Source organism: Chiloscyllium plagiosum, chromosome 36, assembly GCF_004010195.1.
Source record: "Chiloscyllium plagiosum isolate BGI_BamShark_2017 chromosome 36, ASM401019v2, whole genome shotgun sequence".
NCBI lineage: Eukaryota > Metazoa > Chordata > Chondrichthyes > Orectolobiformes > Hemiscylliidae > Chiloscyllium > Chiloscyllium plagiosum.
In genome coordinates, this window is record NC_057745.1 from 11,343,667 (window position 1) to 11,368,361 (window position 24,695).

Consider the following 24,695-nt stretch of genomic DNA (forward strand, 5'->3'; position numbering starts at 1 on the left):
TGTGAGCATAAGAGGTATAATTAGTAAGTTTGCAGATTACACCAAAATTGGAGGTGCAGTGTACAGTGAAGAAGGTTACCTCAATTTACAATGGAATCTTGATCAGATGGGCCAATGGGCTGAGAAGTGGCATATGGAGTTTAATTTAGATTAATGTGAGGTGCTGCATTTTGGGAAAGCAAACCTTAGCAGGACTTACATATTTAATGGTAAGGTCCTAGGGAGTGTTGCTGAACAAAGAGACCTTCGAAAGCAGGTTCAGAGCTCCTTGAAAGTGGAGTTGCAGGTAGATATGATAGTGAAGAAGGCGTTTGGTATGCTTTCCTTTTTTGGTCAGAGTATTGAGTACAGGAGTTGGGAGGTCATGATGCAGCTGTACAGGACATTGGTTAGGCCACTGTTGGAATAATGCATGCAATTCTGGTCTCCTTCCTATCAGAAAGATGTTGTGAAACTTAAAAGGGTTCAGAAAAGATTTACAAGGATGTTACTAGAGTTGAAGGATTTGAGCTATAGGGAGAGGCTGAATAGGCCGGGGCTGATTTCCCTGGAGCGTCGGAGGCTGAGAGGTGACCTTATAGAGGTTATAAAATCATGAGGAGCATGGATCTGATAAATAGACAAAGTCTTTTTCCTGGGGTCGGGGAGTTTAGAACTAGAGGGCATAGGTTTAGAGTGAGAGGGGAAAGATATAAAAGAGACCTAAGGGGCAATGTTTTCACACAGAGGGTGGTACGTGTATGGAATGAGCTGCCAGAGGAAGTGGTGGAGGCTCGTACAATTACAACATTTAAAAGGCATCTGGATGGGTATATGAATAGGAAGGCTTTGGAGGGATATAGGCCAGGTGCTGGCAGGTGGGACTAGATTAGGTTGGGATATCTGGTTGGCGTGGACAGGTTGGCCCGAAGAGTCTGTTTCCATGTTGTACATCTCTATGGCTCTAAGACTCTAATTGACAATGGCTTTATGGTCTTCAGTAGATTTTAAATGCTAGACTTCTTTAAAAAAATTACATTCAAATTCCACCATTTGTTGTGGTAGGATTCAAAGCTGGGTCCCCAGAATATGAGCTGAGTTTCAGTATTAATAGTCTAGTAATAATACCACTAGACCTTCACTTGACAGGACCAATCAAAGCTCAAAGTAAAGCTAAAACAAAATCTTCCTTATCCTTAGTTTAATAAACCCTCGCCTGCCCTTCTAAAATGGATCTTAATATCTTGTTCAGTTGTGAAACTCTGCAAATGTGCAGAAAAACCCATTAATTTTCAATCTAAACCTCAAAATATGTTTTAAAATAAATCACCATGTCTACAGAAATATTTCCAAACATTAATTGAAACACACAGAAAACTCCATGTCACTCACTAACCCAAGTATCCAAGAACCCAAACTTGTAATAATTGAAAATATATACGTATACACACACAACAAATACACATATGGATAAATCACCTCATTTACACTAAACTTAGTAATTAGTGAAGTCAGCTACTGACATTAACTTAAACGATGTTAGCTGAATGTTGTATCCATTGCACCATTAATGTTTACACAAGGCAACATTGAGATGACAGTCTCCTAGTATGGATTTAAAAAAAGCTAGTTAGGAAGTGATTTGTGAACAGAAGCAGTCCAAGAATTGGTGTTCTTCATTTCAATTCTAAATTACGCTGATTGGGAACAGAACAGGGTAGCATGGTTTTTGTATATGATACTAAAGTAGGATGCTTTGTCAAAGAAAATTGGAGTTAAAAGTATTGTGGAGGGAGAATATTGTTATGTGGAAGGCCTGTTCTTGAATCTGGACATCTGAATGTTTTGCCATCCATTTATCCTCATTTATTGCTGAATGAACTTTGAGACCGAAAGGCTGGTTAAGTTCAAATTTCACCTTGCAAGAGTCAAAGAAGCAAGTGCAGGCAGGAATTGGAAATCTGCAAAATGGAAGATATAACCAAAAGGAAAAAATGATTTAATTTATATTTAGGAATGAATTTTACACAGGATTCAGTGGCAGAGCTAATTGCATCATCCAGGTAGCCATGTAACAAGGCTGAATGTAAAGTGTAACCCTTTTGTATTGTTGTTCTTAGACATCAATGAATTCAAGTTTTAATTATGCTTTTTGTTGTGCCATCTGTACATCTGAGATGATCTCACCTCAGTCAACCCGAAGACATTTTTAAAGCTTCCATTGAGAATTTTGATTTTCTTTCAGCGCTATGTGAAAGAAGCAGAGTGGAATGATAACAGAGTGGTTGTAAATAATTTCTCAGGACTGTGACATGTTTTGCGAACATATATGTAACATGAGATTCAAACTCTCATCAGGTCATTACAAATAGAAAGAGAAATTAAGGATAAACAGGGGATTATTTACACTGTGTGCATGGAATGACTACATGCAACATTTGGCTGTGTAGTTTCATTGTTTGTATGCACTCTTTTCAATCAACCTTCTCTCCATCAAAGACACTCTTGCTTTGCAATGAGAGTCATTTCAAGCGGTCCAGTGGTCCTCCCTCAGCATTGGCACCTGCTGGTGGAGATCCTGGAGACTTGTTCAACTCTCTTTCTCATTATCATCTTTCACCATTGACACCTGCTGCTGATGCTCCCATTACATGTCGTTGGCCAGTGGTTAATATGATCTACTATTTTAGCTACAACTGTGATGAAAAGAATAATTTTCATTTTATGCAGCATTCCACTGACAACCAAAATCACTTCATCATAAACAAAGTTAGAAGCTTTTGCAAAGCGAGGGTTGGGGAGAAGATCAGGGTTTTGCTGTAGGCCTGGAGGAGTTCACAAAGTTAGGAATGGGGTGAGAAACAGGTCACTTAACAGTAATTAAGACTTTATATGCCTTTAAAAAGGCACACAGAAATAGACAATTCATTATAGTTACAGGTGAGTTTGTTACTATTTATCAGGAAGTGCAATAACACACTTTTCAATATGTTTGAATGTTGACTCTGTGATGATACTGTGGCTTAAAGAGGTGTATTTTGTCCTTTTTTTAAGAGAGCTTTTAAGGCAGAGGTGTGAGCAGTCTACAGGAACTACTAGTGTAAACAGTTTGTGAGGCCTTGGGTTTTTTTTAAAAGATGGAACAATAGAAGCAGGCTGAATGGGTGTGATCAAGCTCCCACAGGACCAGGAGTTTTAGCTTAAGCTTTCAGCAGTTGCTGTTGGGTTCTTGAAGAAGTGGAAGCAATTTTGTCCCTTTCTCAGTTATAGCCAGAAACTGGGGATTCTCTTCCCAAAAGCGGGAGTTAAATGTGAGACAACCTGTTTTCTGAATTTGCCTTTTGGCAAAGATGTGTTATGGGATGTTACTATACTAGAACAATTAATTAGTAGTAATTACTGTATCTGTTAATCTGTTAAGTTTTCCAATAGAGTTAAATTATTCCAATTCCTGTTTCTTTTGTTGTACTCTAACAATAGTGGATGAATAAAGTGTGTTTGGGTTTAAATCTGGCAGTTTAATCAATCAAATTGCATCTGGAACACAACACCTTATTTACCTCTGAAATTAGAAAAAGTGGGGGTTTAGACTATCTTCTGAATATTGTGAGGGAGTTTGGTTTGGTCCATAACAGGTTTCTCATATAGATACATTTATCACAGAACTTTCAATGTTTATTTGCATACGTGCAGTTCCTGGGAGCTGGAGTATTTAATTTCCATGTAAATAACAGGGGGTACTGTAGGTGATGTCATTATTTTAACGGTGGAATGCAGCCCACAATTTTCATCCACGACAATAGTTTTCATTTTATGAGTTGTCCCATTTCTAAAGCAGTGCTTGGGAGGGTAGGCTGATAATATACCACTTGTCTTATGGGCACAAGGTTCCTACATTGCCAGCCAGAGTTATCAATGGGAGTGCTCAGCTTTGCTGTCTTGGCACAGCGAGGAACCCTATGAAATGAGTACAATCATAGGGTGCTTAGTGTTTCATATAGCAAGGCAGGTTTTGTGATCAAAGGTTGCCTTTGTTGTACTAACACCATTCGGCAACCCTGAATTACGAAGGGGATAAAATGTGACCGCAACATTGCCTGCACCTTCACTCTGACTGAGCGAATAGAAATTATCAGTAGACAATGACAAATATCTCACATCTGGAGAAAGTACGAGATTGTCTGCAGGGAATACAGACACCTGGTGAGGCTGAGTGGAACGCCGTGATCCAGAAGGTTAGCAATTTCAATGATTGCTGAACTGCATAAGAATGAGGCGAAAGTGCAGAGCTTCGGTGCTAAGCAGAATGATTAAACTGTGCGGGAGGAGAGAAAAGGCTCATGGCCTTTTATTCCCTTGGCATCATATGAGGTCAGTGCTACATGGCTGTTTGTTTACTCTTGTTTTGTTCACAAAAAAGCTGCGGCACCAAAATCTGTTTTATATTCACTATGTGGTTCAAAGAAAGGGCTTCAGAATTTCTTCATTGCTGGCATGAGTCTGAATATTCTTCTTCACCTGTGACCAGCAGTGCTCAAAGGAAGCTCAATCCTTTTGATGGCTGATGTAAAGCTTCCAACTGCTTTCTTTAAAGAATCAGGAAGTGGGTATCAGGTTCAAGCTGTTTGCAGTCCCTGTCCATGAGGAATGACTGCTGGAAGTACCATTTCTGTCCTACTGTTATTCCAAAATTAAGCTGTTCTGATGTAAAGAACTAATGCCTTAGGAAGAGTCATCAACTCCAGTTAGATAGATTCTGGGATGTTCCTTGGAGCTATCTCCTCCTCCAATCACCCCCCCCCCCTTCCACTATTGGCTATGCAACACAACTCTCTTCATTGCCAATTGGACACAAAGCAGATTGTTTATTTTCTGATTAGATGGTTTGTGACCAGCAGGCAAATGTCTTTATTTACCTGTTTCTAGTACTAATAAATTTGAAGGAAAACATTTCCATTTTGTGCACCAATAATATTCACTGCTTGTAGTGGTGTCAAGAAAATTCACTTGAATGAGACATAGAGCCATTACAGCACAGAAGGAGGCTGTTTGGTCCATCAAGTTTATGCCAGCTCTCTGTAGAGCCCAGTCAGTGCCAGTCCCCCACTCTATCCCCGTAGCTCCATATTTGTATTTCCCTCAAGCATCCAATTTCCTTTCAAAATCATTGTCTCCATTTCCATCAGCCTCATGGGAAATAAGTTCCTGGTCATTCTTACCTTATTTAACAAAAAATATCCTTGATACCTGCCCAATATTTCTTGTCAAAACCTGAAATCTATGCTAACACTATCAACTAATGAAAACAGCTTTGCTTTCGTCTCTGAAGAATAAGGATAATTCAGGAAGGTTGGTGACCTGTGTGTTTCGTGAGACTAGCTGTTTATTTCAGATTTAAAGTCAGTCTCCCCCATGTTTGGAATATTTAAGAACCCTCAACCTAGCAGAGAGGCCTGGGTGGCAGCTTGTTCCTGTTTTCGGACCGACAATTGACAATTAGATAATTGTTCTGCTATCGAATGTATAAAGCATCCCAAGACGGTTTACAAATTATGTGTGAAATTGTAGGTTCATCGGTGAGATAAGGGAGATGAACCCTAGACTAAAAAGATCAGTTTGGAGAGGACAGGTAAGAAGCAGATGGTTTTAATGAAGGAGTTCCTGTGAACAGGTGGAGGCTCCATCATCAAATGTGAGACAAAGTTGAAGAGAGGATTGTTTAAGCAATGGCATGGCTGATGAGGACAAGATCAGAAGAGAGGATGGTGTGGAAGCAGGGAAAATTCAGGACATTAAGATTTGAACAGGAAGACAACATGTTGAGATGGACATTAGTGGGTTTGGGGAAACTGTATGGATCAATAAAAGCAGGGGTCGAATGGGGTAGAGAGATCTACTGTGCAGAAAGACAGAAATGGCAGAACTTTAGTTGAGATTTATGGAGTATGTAAGAGTCACTGAGGAGAACATTGAAGTAATCAATTTTGGTTATGATAAATGCGAGGATAAGAAAAATGCAATCCAGTGCTTACTACATCATGTCTGCTGCTTGTTTTGAGTTTTAATGAAAACAAAAGCTCTGATCTGATATTTGAACAAAGCTCCTGCCTCAAAGAGACAATTGAAGTGCAATGTCTCAACAAATATAATCCATCTGATGCAGCTCATATTAATTCATCTGAGCTGAATTGTTTTAACGTTCACAGCTGCACAGATTGTAATTGTAGCTTGTGACTGCCTTCAGTTATCATTTATGACAGAATCCTATCCTTTATCATTCAGAATGCTACTGCTAAATTTTTCTTCTATGAATGATTTCATCCTCTGTTTCACCTCTGATAAAGCTGGGACACTTGGTTGATCTTCTATTTTTCTGGCGTAGACCGACCAACCTAAACGCAACGATAAAAAGCAGGAGCATTGGGAATCTTAATCAAATCCACAAAATGCTGCAAATGCACCACAAGTCAGTTGAAAATGTAGAATCTTACTGCACAGCCAACCTTCAGCCCATTATTCCCATTCTAGCACTTGTCAAGCTATCCATTTTACTCCCACAGTCCAGCCTTTTTACCCCAAACTTGCAATTTCTTCAATGGCATGTCAAGTCTGGTTCCACCACTGCTTCAGATAGTGCATTCCAGATCTCAAATACCCTCTTGTGTGAATCAATTTCTCCTTTCTTTTGCTGATATTTTAAATCACGCATTAAAAGCCTGATAAGGCTGTGAATCAATTGTTGGAAAAGCCCATCTGGTTCACTATTACTATTTAGGAAAGGAAGCTGCCATCCTTACCTGGTCTAGCCTTCATGTGACTCCAGACCCACAGCAATGTGGTTGACTCTTAACTACCCTCTGGGAAATTAGGGATGGGCAATAATTGCTGGCCTAGCCAGTGATGCAGTTTTTCTGTGAATTAATAAAAAAAGTGTGGTGCCCAGAACTGAACATATGACTCAAGCTGAAGTCTTAAAAAGACAATCTGGTGTGTGTTATTTACTTTGCCTCCAGTGGGGTTCTGTATCTAATGAGACATTGTTTATGTTAACTCCTGTCTCATAAGAACAATGGGTGATCTCAAATTGTATGGTTTGAGTGATGTTCATATGTGACGGGGTGTCTCAGTAGTTAGCACTGCTGCTTCACAGTGCCAAGGACCTGAGTTTGATTCCAGCCTCGGGTGATTGTCTGTGTGGTGTTTGTACATTCTCCCTGTATCTGCGTGGGTTTCCTCCAGGTGCTCTGGTTTCCTCCCACAATCCAAAGATATGCAGGTTGGGTGAATTGACTATGCTAATGATCCCATAGTGTTCAGGGATCTATAGGTTAGGTGCATTAGTCAGGGGTAAATGTAGGATAATAAGGTAGGGGAATGGGCCTGGGTGGGTTACTCTTCAGAGGGTCAATATACACTTGTTGGGCTGAGGGCCTGTTTCCACTCTGTAGGAATTCTATGAATTTCAGCGCTGAGGTGTGTGTGGCTTACATGGGATAGCACACTTCCATTGGTTTGACATGTTTCAAGTGTCCCTGGCTAAGATAGAGTTTGAGACCTTTATCCAATAGTGTTGCATTTCATACCATGTGTATATCTCTTAAAGATATACTGCATGCTAGCTGTGAGACATAACCAATGATTTATGTCTGACGTGGTGACCTTGTTCATTGCACCTACTAGCAAAGCCAAATATCGCAGGCACTTTCTTAACTGCCTTATCAACTAGCCGTATTCCTCAAGGGCCTGTATGTACCTGTTAGTGTACCCCATGTGTGGTAAATAAAATTGGTGATTTATAGGTGGCAATTGCCAAATGGAAATATGATATTGTGACTCTGGTGGAGATCTAGCTAAAAGAAGCTACAAGCTGGGTGTTAAATATTCCTGATATAAGGTGTTCGGGAAAGATAGTTAGTAGTCATTTAATAGCACAAAACTTGAATATTGATGAAAAAGAGACATTTTACTTCTTGTATTCATTGTAAGGATGAAAATTCAAAAGGAGAACCAATTTTTATACTGCTTGATATGGAGACACAGTTGAGTGATTGGCAATTAGTTCTGATTGTCAGAGGAGTTGCCATGGAGAATGCATGCATTAATGCTGATTGACAGCCATTTTTTGTTTTTTCAGCAAATGTAGAAAAATGGAGGATAGGAGCAGAAGGAGTCCATTCGATCCCTCCCCCCAAGCCTGTTCTGCTATTCAATATGATCACTCAAGCTCAATATCCTAATGCCATCCTCCTCTCATATCCCTTGATCCCTTGAGCTACAAGCACTATATTGATCTTCTTCTTTAAAGAGGGTAGATATAGTTTCAGTACATATAGTGTAGCTTCTTTGTTGCCTGCTGCACTTGCACGCACACTGTGGTGCACACAGGTCAAAAAGAACAGCCCTCTCTCTCAATTTACAACCATTCCTTCCTCTTTTTAATCCACATTGAATGCTGTGCTTTTGCCCACACACTCAGCCTGTCCAAGTTGCACTGCAATATCTCTGTAACCTCCTCACAGCTCACTCTTCCACTCAGCTTTGTTCCATTTGCAGATTTTGAGATCTTACATTTTGTTCTCTCATTGAAATCATTCACAAATATTGTGAACAGCTGGGGTCCTGGTATCAATCTCTGTGACACCCCATTCGTCACTGCTTGCCATTCAGAAAGAGACCCATTCATTCCAGCTGTTTGTTTCCTGTCTGCTAACCAACGTTCCACCCAGCACAATACACTACCCCAATCCCATGTGCTTTAATTTTTGCACATTCTTTTTGGTGGGACTTTGTCAAAACCCTTCTGAAAGTCCATTGGCAGTCAGTACTTTTATAAAGCGATGGGTTGCATTCTTGCGCAACCCCGTGTTATAGAAAAGTCATGCTTTACAAACAGCGGTTAAAAGAGTTGGTGCTGCAATTGTGTTACAGCCAACACACGTTTTGAAAGTTCGCACTTTAGAAACAACGTCAATCGCGTTACAGCGAATTAGTATTGATGAAATGTACGTTAGAGCGGAACGACCTGTAAAGTACATCCACTCACTCTCCTGATCAACCGTACTGGTTTCAAGCGTTGTGGGGAAAATCACCGGCCTCGGAGTCAGAGTCGGGGTTCAACGACAGAGTTTATTGTACAAGGAAATACCAGAGCTCCGGAGAGAGAAAGACCCCAACAGCACAGTGGTCAGCTGAGAGTCTTCTCTCAACCCAGAGCACATTTCAAGAAAGTTTAATACATTTTTTGTTATAGTAGGTCAGTGATGAGATTATTGTCTCTGTAACATGGTTTGTTTATTGTAAACATTGCAGGATTGTTAATAGTTTCGGTGTAGTCACTGTCAGTTCCAGCGCAGCCTTTGTTAATTTCAGCACGGTCGTTGCCAATTTCATCGTAGACATTGTCAGTTTCAATGTCTGTGCGGAAGTCCATTGCTGTAGTAATAGGCGCTAATTGCTTTTCCTGAGAAGGATGATTATTGCAGCCCTGGCTAATATCACTCTGTATTGAGTCGGTAGCAGACTGTTAGCATTTTTATCAAAGGTGTTGGCTGGACCCAGATACTTCAGTGGGCTGTATACACTACCCATGTGTATTCTCTCCCCCACTCACCTTAAACTAGTCAACTAGGTTGTGAGTGCATTGTGCTGGCATTCTGGTGTCTCCAGGCAGTGTCTGCGTTTGCTCTGCTGTCTCTCTCTCTATATATATTGTGGTCCGTGGCCATCTTGTGTGTCAAGTGGCCTACTTATGGCTTGGCGGTCATCTTGTGTGTCCGTGTGCCTAGTGTCATACTGCCCCGTGCCATCTCCCACTTCACAAGGAAGAAAATGGGTTGGGAGAGACAATGATCATTGTATCCATAAGGTTTAGGCTGACTATAGAAAAGGACAAAAAAAAAATCCAGTGTAAGTTTGATTAACAGGGGGGAAAGCCAACTTCAGTGGGGTGAGAACAGATCAGGGTTCAATGCTTTGCCAAAGGTTATAAGGACAAACAGCAACTGAGCATTGTTTACCTTCTACAGGTGAGGTGCGGTAAAAATATATTCCCTCAAAAGGAAAAAGGAAGAGAGAACAAAACCAGAGCTCCAAATTCAAAACAAAAGACATAATCATTAAGATAAAAGAAGGAAAAATGGATATCATGTCAAAAATACAATTGCAAAACCAGACTGAATATAAAAGATTCAGAGAAGTGAAAAAGCAAATAAGTGAAGCAATGAGAGAGTATGAAAAGAGACTGGCAGTCAACATTGAAGTGAATCCCAAGGAATTCTACCTACCTTTAAGAAGCAAAAGTATGGTAAAAGAGGGAAATGTACCAAATAGGACTAAAAAGGGGATTTAAACATGGAGGGAGGCAAAAAGGCATAGCTTAGGTATTAAATTAATACTTTGCATCTCGGCTTACCAAGAAAGATAACGTTCTGCAGGCCAAGATAAAAGATGAGTTAATTCAGACACCAGCTAGATTTAACTTGACATGGAAGAAGCATTGGTTAGGCTGTTTGTACTTAATCATTGACCGATTCTCTTCCATCCAACCTCCAATTCAGCAGCAGCCTCTTGAACTGCCCTCCCCGTCCATCTTCCTTCCCACCTATCTGCTCCACTCTCCTCGCTGACCTATTGGTATCACCTTCCACCTGCATCTAGCTATTGCCTTCCCAGCTACCTCACCCTCACCCTCCTATTTATCTTTCAATCCCCATCTCCCCACCCCCAACACATTCCTAATGAAGGGCTTGTGCCCAAAACCTCGATTCTCCTGCTCCTCTGGCCTGCTGTGCTTTTCTAGCACCACAATTTTTGACTTCGCTTATGACAGCAAACGAGGAAAGTTAGGCCTGTTCTCCCTGGAGAAGAGAAGGCTGAGAAGAGATTTGGTCAAGGACTCAAATCATGAGGCGTCCTGGAAAGAGTAAATCAGGAGAAATTATTCCCCTCTGTGAAAGGATCAAATCCAAATAGCTGTAGATTTAATGTAATTGGTAAAAGGAGTGAGAGCAACAGGAAAAAGCTAAATCACACAGTGTGTGATTTGTGGTCATAAAGCACTGCCTGAGGGTGCAGATTCAGTTGAAACACTCAAGGGGGAATTAGACAGTTGTCTGAAAAGAAAATGTGCAAGGCTGCAGCAAGAAGGTAGGAAGTTAAAAAAATCACACAACACCAGGTTATAGTGCAACAGGTTTATTTGGAAGCACTAGCTTTCAGAGTGCTACTCTGTCATTGGGTGGTTGTGGAGTATAAGATCGTAAGACACAGTATGCTATAAATTCTATGTCTTACGATCTTATACTCCACAATCACCTGATGAAGGAGCAGTGCTCCAAAAGCAAGTGCTTCCAAATAAACCTCTCAGACTATAACCTGGTCTTGTGTGATTCTTAATTTTGCCCACCCCAGTCCAACACCGGCATCTCCAAATTGGGAGAAGGAAGGAAAGTGGCTTAAAGCGAATTGCTCATTCAGAGAGCCAGTACAAAGATGATGGCGTGAATGGTCTCCTTCTGCACTGTTAACAATTCAGTGGTTAACCTTTACAAGCAGAAGCTTTCCTCAGAATTGGTGGAAGGACACAGCTGCAATGATACCTTCCCTTAAATCTCCAAATATTGACTGACCTGTTGTGCATTCGAAATGAGGACAGTGTACATTAACTGTGGTTTCCTACATAAGGATTTTTTGTCTGTTTCACATGTATTTTGAGAGGAGTTCAGACTTTGTGTGAGTGGTTATGGTCATATTGGGCCTTGCTAACACACATTAATGTTAGAGATGCAGGATAAATTTCAACATCAGCAGGGTGAAAAATCGATAGTGCTGGTTTCCATGTTGCTGGAGAGACAAAAAAAAAACTGCAGATGCTGGAATCCAAAGTAGGCAGGCAGAGGCTGGAAGAACACAGCAAGCAAGGCAACATCAGGAGGTGGAGAAGTCGACATTTCAGGTGTAACCCTTCTTCAAGTCCTGAAGAAAGGTTACACCCAAAACATCAACTTCTACATCTTCTAATGCTCCCTGGTCTGCTGTGTTCTTCCAGCCTCCTGCCTGTCTACATCACATTATCCTTGGTAGACAGCCTTTGTTGAAGTTGAATTAACTAAAAAAAAACAGAAAATAGGTGCAGGAATAGATCATTCAACCCTTCAATGATGAGGGGCTTATGCCTGAAAAGTTGATTTTCCTGCTCCTCGGATGCTGCCTGACCTGCTGTGCTTTTCCAGCACCACATTCTCGACCCACATTCGACCCTTTAAGTCTGCTCCACTATGTAATGTGATCATGGCTGACCATCCAACTCATCACTCTGTTTCTGCATTTTCCCCATAACCTTTAATCCCTTTAGCTTGAAGAACTTTATCTTGAAAACATTCAATGTTTTGGCCTCAACCACTTCCAATGACAGGGAATTCCACAAGTTCATCATTCTCTGGATGAAGATATTTCTCCATTCTAAATGGCCTAACCTGTACCTACAGACTGTAATCCCTAGTTTTGGACTCCCTGGTTATTTGGACCTTTATCCTGTGTTTACCCAGTTCAGCCCTGATGGAATTTTGTAGTTTTCTCCCCATTCTTCTAGTTTTTTTTTCTAATTTTTCTACTCACTTCATCCTTACTTTTTTTTTGCGAATCACTTTAAATCCATGCCTCTTAGTTTTTATTTCCTTTACAGGCAGGAACAGTTTCTCACTATACACTCTATCCACACGTTCATGATTTTGAAAACCTCCATCAGATCATCTCTTTGCCCTCTTCTCTCTCGAAGAGTTTCCTCAGTTCTTCAATCAGATTGGAGTCAGGCAGTTCTCTCATCCTCAGTCATTATAAACATTCCTGATTCTGCTTTTAGGCATGAATGGTTGCAGCATTAATTTTGGAATTCTTTTCCCATTTCACTAGAGACCACCAGGAGAACTTGGTGGCTGCTGACAGTCTGATATTGTCCACTAAAACGTGAATACTGGTGAGGTTGGAAAACACTGGGAGGAAGTTTCAGGTCTACTTTCACGTCCTGGAGTGGCACTATTCTGAGAGACGATGAGGCATTTCAGTAGGAAAGCAACATTTCAGAATTCAAAGTTCCTCGACGAGTTAGAAATGGATTAAAACATGAGGTTGAACATGTCTTTAGGGAGCAGTGTCATTTCTCATGTTGACAGATTTAGTTTCGAATTCACTGCAGCTTCGTATAGCAGTCTCTCAGCTCGACCTCAAAAGCTAAGTTGTGTTGTGGGATCATAAATTGGAATTTCACGCTGATGGATTGTGAAATCCAAACACAATTTTTAAAATTCTGGAATAAAACTTTTCATCTAATGGTGACCATGTAAGTATTGTTGTAAAAGCCCATCGGGTTCACTAATAAATGGTAATCAGCCATTCTTATCTGGGTGACTTCTGACCAACAGCAATGTATTTGACTCTTAACTGCCCTCTGGGCAATTAGTGACAAGTAATGGATGCTGGCACAGACAGCAACATTCATAGCACATGAATAAATAAAGAGAAAAAAAAAGCTTTTCAAACTAATTTTCCTCCTGTCTCCCTTCCCTGCAGAAATCCTGGAGAACCCTTTTTACAGTAAGTGTCTTTTCATTACTAAGCTTGGATTATACCCACTTGGTCCTTTGAAGAAAATTGACATTAGTGAGCAGCATGCTCCAGAGAGGCTATTTGCTCTTTGTCCCAAAGCACAGCAATCATAAGGCAAAAGAATTATTGAAAAAATACGAATGACTAAATTAATACCATTTCAATCAAGTGCCATCAGGTAGCCACTGCAGGATGATTTGTTGATGTGCAGGATTATTTAGAAATGATTGTCCACCATTTGCTTAGATTGACAGTACCTTCTGAATAAGCAAAGGCAAAGAATATTATATATTAAGTTTCAGAAAATGACAGTGGCAGACTGTGCAGAAGATCAGGGATGTAAGAGAATCGGTCAATGACTATGCATTTCCCAACTTATTGTTTTCTCGGCCTCTGTATATCACTCATTTGCAGGGCAGCATGGTGGCTCAGTGGTTAGCACTGCAGCCTCACAGCACCAGGGACCCGGGTTCAATTCTAGCCTCAGATGACTGTCTGTGTGGAGTTTGCATATTCTCCCTGTGTCTGCGTGGATTTCCTCTGGGTGCTCCAGTTTCCTCCCACAATCCAAAGATGTACAGGTCAGGTGGAATTTCTGTGCTAAATTGCCCATAGTGTTAGGTGCATTAGTCAGAAGGAGATGGGTCTGGGTGGGTTGCTCTTGTAGGGTCGATGTGAACTTGTTGGGCCAAAGGGCCTGTTTCCACACTGTAGGGAATCTAATCTAATCTAATCACTCACTACTCAAGAACCCTGCATGTGACTTGGTATTAGGCTCCTACCTTTAGCTCTTGCTGTGGTTTGTCTTAACTCCATTTCCAATAAACTCCTATTTACAAATGGCTTCACCCTCTGGAGAACGACAGCCTGTTTATACCTTTCTCCTTGGTCAGTCTGACACATTCCTGTTGATTCACACAGGGAGGGTTGTTGTCGGAATCCATAAAAATGCCAATGAGGCAGCTGCCAGTGAATGAAGAATGAGGTGGGGGGATGCAAAATCAGCAAAAGAAAACAGATTAAAACAGACAGTGTTCACCTGGGTGTTCAGGCACGAGGACAGTGGTGTAAAAGGTACCTTATGTTGAGAACAGCGTCTAGCCTGGGCTATACCTAACATGGGAGAATTTCACGAGGCAATGCAAGATAAACTTTCAAAGGTTTCTAACTCCTGTTGCACCTGATCTGTTTGATGGGACAGTGCAGAAGGAGTTTAGCTCTTGCAGAAGGAGTTTAGCTTTAGCTCTGCATCTGAACCAAATGGGCCTAACCTATACATGTAGCACGGGACAATAACTGAAGGCCGAATCCGCTCAAAAACTCCGGAATGCCAGACTTCTTTTCAAGAATGATCTAATTGCTGTGAAGGCTTACATCTTGAATGTTCCACCCACTGTAGTTTAACAAAATAGCAGGCTACCTGGGGAGAGGCACTCAGGATGTGTATGCACCAGCTGCTGTCAGATCTATTTATCAACACTTCCAATTAAGTTCGGTAGCACTGCAGACCTGTGTGCAAATTACACACTTGAATCAGCCTAATTCCTGGATTTGAAGAGAATCCACTTTGGTTCAGGCCAGCTGTGAGCTTCTGCTACCACTCCAGTGCCCTGCCTTGTCCTCTCTGTGTTCCTACAGTCCTTTAGATGGCAATGAGAGAAGAGTCAGAGGTGGGGGTCCGTTTGGAATTATTTGTTGGCTTTCACTTGATTAGCTGGCTCTTCCAGTAACCATGTGCTTTCTTTCTCCAGTTCCATCATTCGAAGTGACAACAGGCCCTCCTGTCAGTGTTACACACAAGCCCGAGGGAGACACTTTTGGCGTGAGTACCAATTTAAGCAGAATTATTGTGCTGTCACTTAGTTGGAAGGTGTCAAAACCATTGATTCTCCTTTGAACTCAAGGCAGCAAAGACTGAATGGGATCTGTTCTGGTACATCGTTGCCTTCGGACAGTCAAGGGCAAAGTGTTTAAAGTAATTCCTTTTCATCTTACCAGTCACTCTTTGAATTTGAAATGTCAGGTTGGATCTTCCTGATGATGTTTGTTGGGGAAACAGTTCTGATATTGAATCATCTTAACTTCCCCCAGGAGTTTCCCAATCGTCCAGTTAATGGGTTGAATAGAGTACTTTGTCAATAAGCCTGAGGATCACAGTCTGCAGTGTGCACAATAATGGCAAACAGGCTCTGTGTAGGAGAAATGTATCACCAGACTTCTGTTTTCACTTTGTTTTCTGTTGATCTCTTTTCAATGTTATTTTTTCACCATTTTAGTTCAGTCACCAGCCATGTCTATCAACCTGTATTCCTTTTTGTATTATATGGGAAGCTCATGGTAAAACACATATCCATGAGGACTGTTTGCTGTCAGTTCAGAACAGAATATAGATTATCTCAGGTAAGAGTTACGCCACAGAGGAGAAAGCTACAAAAATAGAGAATGTGGTAGGTGTGACTTTTCCAAATTACCACAGATTTGAGAACAGTCTCAGTTGGCAAATATAATGCCAATTTTCATAGTAATTAGGAATAGAAAAAAAAAGCAAAAAAGAGCAAAAGCTAATTGACTTAACAACTGTCATTGAAAAAAATAATGGAATTTATTTTCAAGGAGGTCTTAACAATGGACATTATTGTGAATATCTAGTCCATGCTCCAAGCATTGTAGTTGTGAAGTAATTGTAGTTTTAAGATTTAGGTTATAAGTGTATAAGAAAATGGGATAAATAGAGCTGAAGTAGATAGAAGTTTATCACACTCAATTTGTTGTGATTATGTAGCTAACCGCTAGAAATGTGGGATTGAGTGGGTTTGCTGAGTTGGGACACTTTGTCTACACTCTTGTAGTAATGAAATTTCAGTTTAGTTATGGAATTTACACCTGACTAATAGTAAAAGCATTCTGTGAACTCTGAAAGGTGATAAAACCCATTTAATTTATTAGCTCAAAGAAGAAATTGAAAGATGGACATTTAACCAAAAATTCCAGTTCAGGGTAGCTCAGGGTAGGCCGCATGTTCATGGAGATGGAGGGAGCTGAAGAAGTTCTCCAGTTTCAGTTTATCTGTACACTTGCTGAGAGAGAAATGGCTGCAGTTTGAAGTTGGGATAGTGCCAAAGGAGAGGAAGTGACCAGACAGCACAAATAATTTTGTTAGCTGACTCCAGCCAGTTAATGCTCAGGAAAATTCCAGGGAATGGTGTTTCCTTGCTGTGAAGAAAATGTTAGGATGGATTGGAACAAGTCAATATGGTTTGCTAAAGAATGTGGCCAGTAGGGTGGATAATGGGGAACCAGTAGATGTAGCATATGTTGACTTCCAAAAAGGCATTTGATAAAATGCCAGAGACAATGTTAATTGACAAGTTAAGAGCACAAGGAATTGGGAGTAATATATGAGATTGAATAGAGACTTGGTAAATAGACACAAAGCAGAGAGTGAGTATAAAGGATTATTTTCAAATTTATAGGTTGCATTTGGTAGGGTGTCTCGCTGTTTAAAAATCTATATTAATAATTCAGACAAAAAGATCAAGTGTAACCTGTTTAGGTTTATTGATGGTGCAAAGTTAGGTTGGAAAGGTAATCTGTGGGGATGACACAGAGGGGTTACAACAAATTAGAGATGGGTTAAGTGAATTGGCAACAAGACAAAGGATGGAATATAGTGTAGGGAAGTATTAAATTAGTCACTTTGAGAGAAAGAAAGCAGAATTCTTTTTGAAAGCTGTGAAACTTGTAAATTTTACTTTCAGAGACTTGGGTGTGCTTATGCAGCAAATGCTGGGATATACAGCGAGCAATTGGGAGTCACAATGATATGTTGGCCTCTGTCAACTCTCCTGCTCTTTTGTTGCAGGGAGTCCAGGAGTAAAGATGTCTTGCTGTACTTGTACCAAATCTGGAATACTGTGCACACTTTTGGCTTCCTTAATACTTACATAGGAGGAGATGTCATGAAGGTTTGTGCGTTAGTCTCTGGAATGAGAGTGTTGTCCTCTGATGAAAAGATGTGTAAATTGAATCTCTGTTTCCTGAGGTTTAGATGAAAGAGAGGTGATCTCATTGAACTATAAACGTTTCTGAAGGTGCAGACAATGACACATGGTTTCTGGTGGTCATAGAAATTAAAACATGGGACATGCCTCAGGAAAAGTGGCTGATCATTTAGAACTGAGATGAAGAGAATTCTTTCACCCAAAGGTGTGAATCTGTGGAATTGTCTATGTCAGAGTGTTGGTGCATTCTGTTGTTGAATATATTTAAGGCTAGGATAGTCAGATTGTTGGTGTCTAAAGGGAAATGGGGAGCATTTGAGGAAGTAAAATGAAACCTGAGATCAGTCATAATTGTATTGAATGCTGAAGCAAGCTGGACAGGCCAAATGGTCGTTTTCTACTCCAGAAATAGGCCATTCAACTGAACTAAATCTATACTGGTATTTAGGCTCACTTGAACGTTCTCCTGTCTTTCTTCATCTATATCGAGCATCTTTACCATCTAGTCCCTCCTTCCTCATACGGTTGTGTAGTTTCAACTTAACTGTGTCGATACTATTCACTTCAATCACTCTCTTTGGCACTCTCGCATTCCCCCACTGTGAATAATGATTGTTCTGTTTTCTAATGTAATGGTTCTGAAATAGTTAACGCATTAAGCTCTACCTGATCTGATAATACAATAAGGACTTTGGTAAGAAAAGACAGAATATCTTAGGGACTCTGTTATTTTAGTTCTTCTCATAGGTTTTGTAATCCTCTCTATTTTACTTCTGTAGCTTGTACCAGATTACTGTCAGGCAGTAGATTACATCTTGTTTCAGACAGGAGCTGCTTCTTATTCAGGGAACCATTGGTGGTTTTTCTCTATTGCTGTAAACTGAGTAAGTCCTTAGATCCAATCAAGGAATGGGGGTGGCAGCAGCAAATTATCCCAACCTCACATTGGTACCATAGTCCATATGATGACTATGGCCTCTAGTTATGCTCATCCCCACAAGAGGAAACATTCTCCCTCTATCCACTCACCAAAACCTTTCATAATTTATGTCTCTATTAAGTCACCTTCATTTGCTTTTTCAACAGTCCCTCAGCCTTTTTCAGATATAAGCATCCAGACATCTGTGTATTGGATATAATCTTTGTGAATCTTCAAACTCTTGACATTGTCTTTATATCCTTCCTATAATATGATGACCAGACTTGCATACAGTACTCTAAGTCTTCTTTAAGCAAGGTTTGATACAGTGTGAGCATAATTTCTCTATTTTTCAATCCTATCCCTCCAGAAATAAAGCCCAGTGCTTGGTTTGATTTTTTTTTTATTGGCCTTTGTTAAACCATGGCATAAATTTTAGGTTTTTTTAATACACATATTCATGGGATATTCATCCCTAATTGCCCAGACGGCAGTTTGGAGTCAACCACATTGCTGTGGGTTTGGAGTCACATGCAGGTAAGGATGGCAATTTCCTCCCCTAAAGGACATTAGTCCAGCTGAGTTTTTCCAACAATCTATTCATGGTCATCATTAGGCTCTTTAATTCCTGATATTTATCGAATTTAAATCCCACCACCTGATGTGGTGGGTGGGGGTTTGAACCCAGGTCGACATTACCGGGGTCTCTGGATTCATAGTCTAGCAATAATGCCACTAGACCATAGTCGGGGGAGGGGAGATTTGGAAAGTGGTGACGTTGATGTTGATGCCGTGTGGTTGTATGGATCCGAGGTGAAAGGTGAGGCGTTCTTCCTCCAGTTGGCAGGTGGCTTTGATTTGGGGGTGGAGAAGGCTGAGGATTTGCATGGCCTTGGCAGAGTGGGAGGGGGAGTTGAAGTGGTCAGCCACATGGTGGTGGGGTTGTTTGGTGTGTGTAGACCAGCAATATTCCATGAACCGCTCTGCGAGTTGGTGTCCTGTCTCCCTGATGTAGATGTCTTTTTCTCTGTGCAGATATCCATTTTGTCTTCTCCTGGCCCCTTGCATCTCCAGTTTTACTCCTCTGTCCCATTTGTTTCTCCAATATCTGTCCCTCGTCATTGTGGTATCCAATATCTATTCCCAGCACAGATTCCACTTCACCTTCTCATCTCTTTTTGCCGTCATTGTACTTAATTGTTTCATGCTTCTTTTTAGTATCCTTAGCCATGTAATTCTTACATTCCTCTTGGCAATTACAGTATGTAGAGGAGGTATTTACATCGTTGCTGTAGTAACATCAGCAAAATAATGACATAATCTGATGATCTGAGGTGATTTTTTTTTCTAGTAAATCCAGTTTTAATGAGTGCTGAACAGTACGATCCCTTTGCTGAACAGATTGGCATCCTTTGATATTATCATTCTGTGCCCTGAGGTTCTGCTTGCTATTGAGTTTTCATCTGTTTGCCAGAAGGAGCCAGTGCAGATGGAATGATTTGCTGTTATATTATCAAACTGCTGTAATTTCACAGAAATGACCTGCAGTGAGAAGCATATTTTGAATCTGATGCTCACTCTATCTGTCCTTGGGGACATTGGCACAGTTGACTGCCCATTTTCAGTTTCTCCATGACTCTTCCCTCTTTGTCCTCTCGCTCTCCTGATGCCACAAGTTGGCCGATGGCGAGGTGCAAGCATAACCCAACGCAGCGTTTCGCTGAGTAATCGAGTTTGAGGTGAGGTCCTTATTGTACTACATGGTCTGCATCCCATTAATTACCATTATCTTAGAGCTCTCCTGTGCTGTGAATCTGACTCTGTGATGATCATTTAATTTGATGCATCTTTTAGACCTGTATTTTTGTGCATTGCACCTCAGTTGTTCCGTTTTGTTCACTCTCACCAACCACCTCCGCAAGTTCTCCATTGCTAATCCTCATTTACCAGGAATCCCATCTGTTCGTTATTTAAATCTCTGCAATAAACAGCTGTTACCCTAATACTCATGTCATTACCTTAACCTAAAACTCTTCAATTGAATGTTGCATATCTAGACAGCTTAGCTGAGTGCAGGTCGAAGCTCTCTGTGCTATGTGGGGTATGGCAACTGGTCCACAACTGCTGTATCTATGGAATCTCCGTGAATGTGGAGTGAGTGTGACATACTTGATGATATCAGTGCAGTAAGGTCAGAATAGCAGCAGGAATGGGCCATTTAGCCCCTGGATCTCACTTCACTTTGCAATTAAATTATGGTTGATCATCTTGTTCAAAACCATTTCGTCGAATCAAAGAATCCCTCCAGTGTGGAAAGAGGCCATTCAGCCCATTGAGTCTGCACCAACGCTCCTATGTAGACCTAGCCCCCAATCCTATCCCCCTGACCCTGCATTCACCATGGCTAATCCAACTATCCTGCACATCCCTGGACTTTACGGGGCGATTTACCATGGCCAATCCACCTGACCTGCACATCTTTGGACTGTGGGATGAAATCGGAGCACCCAGAGGAAACCCACACAGACATGGGGAGAACATGCAAACTGCACACCAACAATCTGGAATCAAACCTGAGTCGCTGGAGCTGTGAAACCACAATGTTAACTACTGAGCTATCATTCTGCCCCACACTTTGTCTCACACTATCCCTGTATCCCTTGCTATCGTCAGTATTTAAAAATCTGTCAATCTCTGTTGTGGACCTACTCAATGTCTGAACACCCGCAACCTCTTAAGAATTGAGAATTTCAAAGATTCACCACACTCCAGGTTAAAAAAAACGGTCCTTCTATCTTTGTACTGATCAGCTTACCATTTTATTCTCATTTGGAGTATTGTGCACAGTTTTGGGCCCCATATCTCTGGAATGATGTATTGGTCATGGAGAATCCCTACAGTGTGGAAATAGGCCCTTCAGCCCAACAAGTCCACACTGACCCTCCAAAGAGTAACCCACCTAGACCCATTCCTGAACCTATTACTCTACATTTACCCCTAACTAATGCACCTGACCTACACATCCCTGAACACTATGGGCAATTTAACATGGCCAATTCACCTAACTTGCACATCTTTGGATGGTGGGAGGAAACCCACACAGACACGGGGAGAATGTGCAAACTCCACACAGACAGTCGCCCGAGTCCCTCGCGCTGTGAAGCAGCATTACTAATCACTGAGCCACCGTGCTGCCCCTGAGGTTCATAAGGATGGTCCCAGGAATGAAAAACTTGACATATGAGGAACATTTGAGGACTCTTGGACTATACTTGAGTTTTGAAGGATGAGGGAGATTTAATCGAAACATAGAGAATACTGAATGGTCTGGACAGAGTCGATGTTGAGATGATGTTTCCATTGGTAGGAGAGACTAGAACCTGACAGCACAGACATAGAGTAAAGGGAAGACCTTTTAGAATGGAGATAAGGAGAAAGTCCTACAGCCAGAGAGTGGTGAATCTATGGAATTCATTGCCACAGAAAGCTGTGAAGGCCAGGTCATTGAGAACATTTAAGACTAAGATAGAAAGGTTCTTGAGTATCAAAGGGATCAAGAGTTATAGGGAGGAAGATGGAGAATGTTGGTTTGGAGGGGAATGGGCCGGGTGCAGGCAGGTGGGACTAGATTGGGTTGGGATATCTGGTCGGCATGGACAGGTTGGACCGAAGGGTCTGTTTCCATGCTGTACATCTCTATGACTCTATGACTCTATGAGTAACTTATCAGCCATGATTGAATAGTGGAGCAGTCTCAATGGGCTGAAAGGCCTAATTTCTGCCCCTATGTCTTATGGTCTTATTCTGAGGTATCTCCCAGTTTGTAGGGTCCCCTCAGCCAATTAGTCAGTCACATTCTTTCTGCATCTACCCTGTCAAACCCTGTAAGAATTTTATATGTTTCAATGAGATCAGCTCTCATTCATTTTAAACTCTCCAGAGAATATAGATCTCCTCATCGGACAATCCCACCATATCTAATGAGTGGACCTCTCATATTAGAGTTGATCTTTCTCTGCACCTTCTTTGAAGCTATAACACTGTATTCTACATTCTGTTCTATTACCCTGATGTACTTATGTAAGGTATGATTTGCCTGATTAGCATGCAAAACAGTACTTTTCACTGTATTTCGGTACAGAAGACCATAAGACATAGGAGCAGAAACTAGGTCATTCAGCCCATCAAGTCTGCTCTGCCATTCAATCATTGCTGATAAGTTTCTCAATCCCATTCTCCCACCTTCTCCCATAACCTTTCATCTCCTTAACAAACAAGAACGTTACCTGTCTCTGTCTTAAATTGCCTTCTGTGGCAATGAATTCCAAAGATTCACTACTCTCTCGCTGAAAACGTTTCGCCTTATCTCCGTTCTAAAGGGTCTTCCCTTTACTCTAAGTCTCGCCTACCAATGGAAATATCTTCCCAACATCCATTTTGTCCAGGCCATTCTGTGTTCTGTATGTTTCAATTAGATCCCCCTCTCATCCCTCTAAACTCCATTGAGAATAGACCCAGTGTCCTCAAACGTTCCTCATGTGTTTGGCCTTTCATTCCTGGAATCAGTCTTGTGAACCACCTCCGGACCCGCTCCAGGGCCGATATATCTTTCCCGAGGTATGGAGCCCAAAACTGTTCACAATATTCTAAATGTGGTCTGACTAGAGCCTTATAAAGCCTCAGAAGTACATCCCTGCTTATTTTACTCTAGTCCTCTCAAAATAAATACCAACATTGTCGTTGCCTTCCTAACTACTGACCCCACCTGCAAGTTTACCTTAAGAGAACCCTGGACTAGGACTTTCAAGTCCCATTGCACTCAGATTTATGAATTTTCTCCACATTTAGAAAATACTCAATGCCTCTATCCTTCCTACCAAAGTGCATGACATCACATTTTCCCACTTTGAATTCTATCTGCCACTTCTCAGTCCATTCTCCTAATCTGTCTAAATCCTTCTGCAGCCTCCCTTGATGTGACAATAATAAATTAAATCAAAGCTTTGCAATATTCCCTGTGTAAAAGGTTTATCCTTCTTTAGGTAAAAAGAATGCCATGCTGAAATAAATAATTTGTGGACTGGCATCAGAAAAAAAAATCAATATTTGTCTGATTATTACAAGTTCAAAGGTGATTCACCAATGTCCTCCAGGTTTGTTGGACAAACTTAGATTGTTTTTCACCAGATCATCAAAGATTGACCTGATAAAAGTATATAAAATTATGAGAGGCATGGATAGGGTGGATAGTGAAATTTTTCAAGTGAAATCCGTGAAAATTTAAAAATGCCAAAGTTGGAGAATGAATCATCAGGGCTCTTTGGGAAGGGCACAAAGTGATTTTAATTTTGACAATGAGTATAATATAATTCTAAAAGGCACCACTGAGATCGCGGGAGGGTACGAGAAAATACTGGGAAATTTTTTTTTAACAATCCTTTTAATACCATTTTCTGTGAATGGAAGTTGCAATGGACTCTGCCAAAAGTGATAGTTAATTGTTTAGACAAGAGAGCAGGAAATTTTAAAGGCAAAATTATTATAATTCACAATGATGGAAATTTTGAAGGTATTGAGAAAAATAATGGTGGATGTTAAATTTCCTCTCAAGTACTTCATAGCATCTAATCCTAATAATTCACTAAATGAACCTTCCAAAATGTGGCCATCTTCTGAACCACCCTGCGTGACCTCTGCCCTTACATTTAGCTTCATAGTGCGGAATTAGAGTTGTTCATAGCCCTGACATAATAAAGGTGGTTGGCCCCTGTCCTACATCGAATATAGATCAGTACAGAGCGGGAATTATAGTAATTTTGCTTTTAAAATTTTCTGCTCTATTGTCCAAACAATTAACTATCACTTTTGGCAGAGTCCATTATGATTTTCAATCACAGAGAATGGTATTAAAAGGATTGTTTAAAAAAAATGCCATTTCCCAGTATTTTCTCGACCTCCCCCCTCCTCCCACGATTTCAGTGGTGCCTTTTAAAATTATATTATACTCATTGTCAAAATTAAAATCACTTTGTGCCCTTCCCAAAGAGCCCTGATGATTCATTCTCTAACATTGGCATTTTTAAATTTTCAAGGATTTCACATTTGGTCCCTCTAGAACCAGATTTGATTTTGAAGAAACAAAATTCTGATTATAAAAACAAATAATGCTTGAACTACTCTGCAGGTCCTACAGC

At 40.8% G+C, this 24,695-nt stretch overlaps 1 protein-coding gene across 1 annotated transcript in view; it reads left to right on the forward strand.

Annotated features, from left to right (window-relative positions):
* Positions 1 to 24,695, forward strand: part of LOC122540954 (NT-3 growth factor receptor-like) — a 741,002-nt gene that overhangs the window by 412,765 nt on the left and 303,542 nt on the right. Inside the window, exons 9-10 of the mRNA XM_043677305.1 lie at positions 13,546 to 13,569; positions 15,333 to 15,403. Of these exons, the coding sequence (XP_043533240.1) occupies positions 13,546 to 13,569; positions 15,333 to 15,403 (95 nt within the window). The remainder of the gene's footprint in view (positions 1 to 13,545; positions 13,570 to 15,332; positions 15,404 to 24,695) is intronic.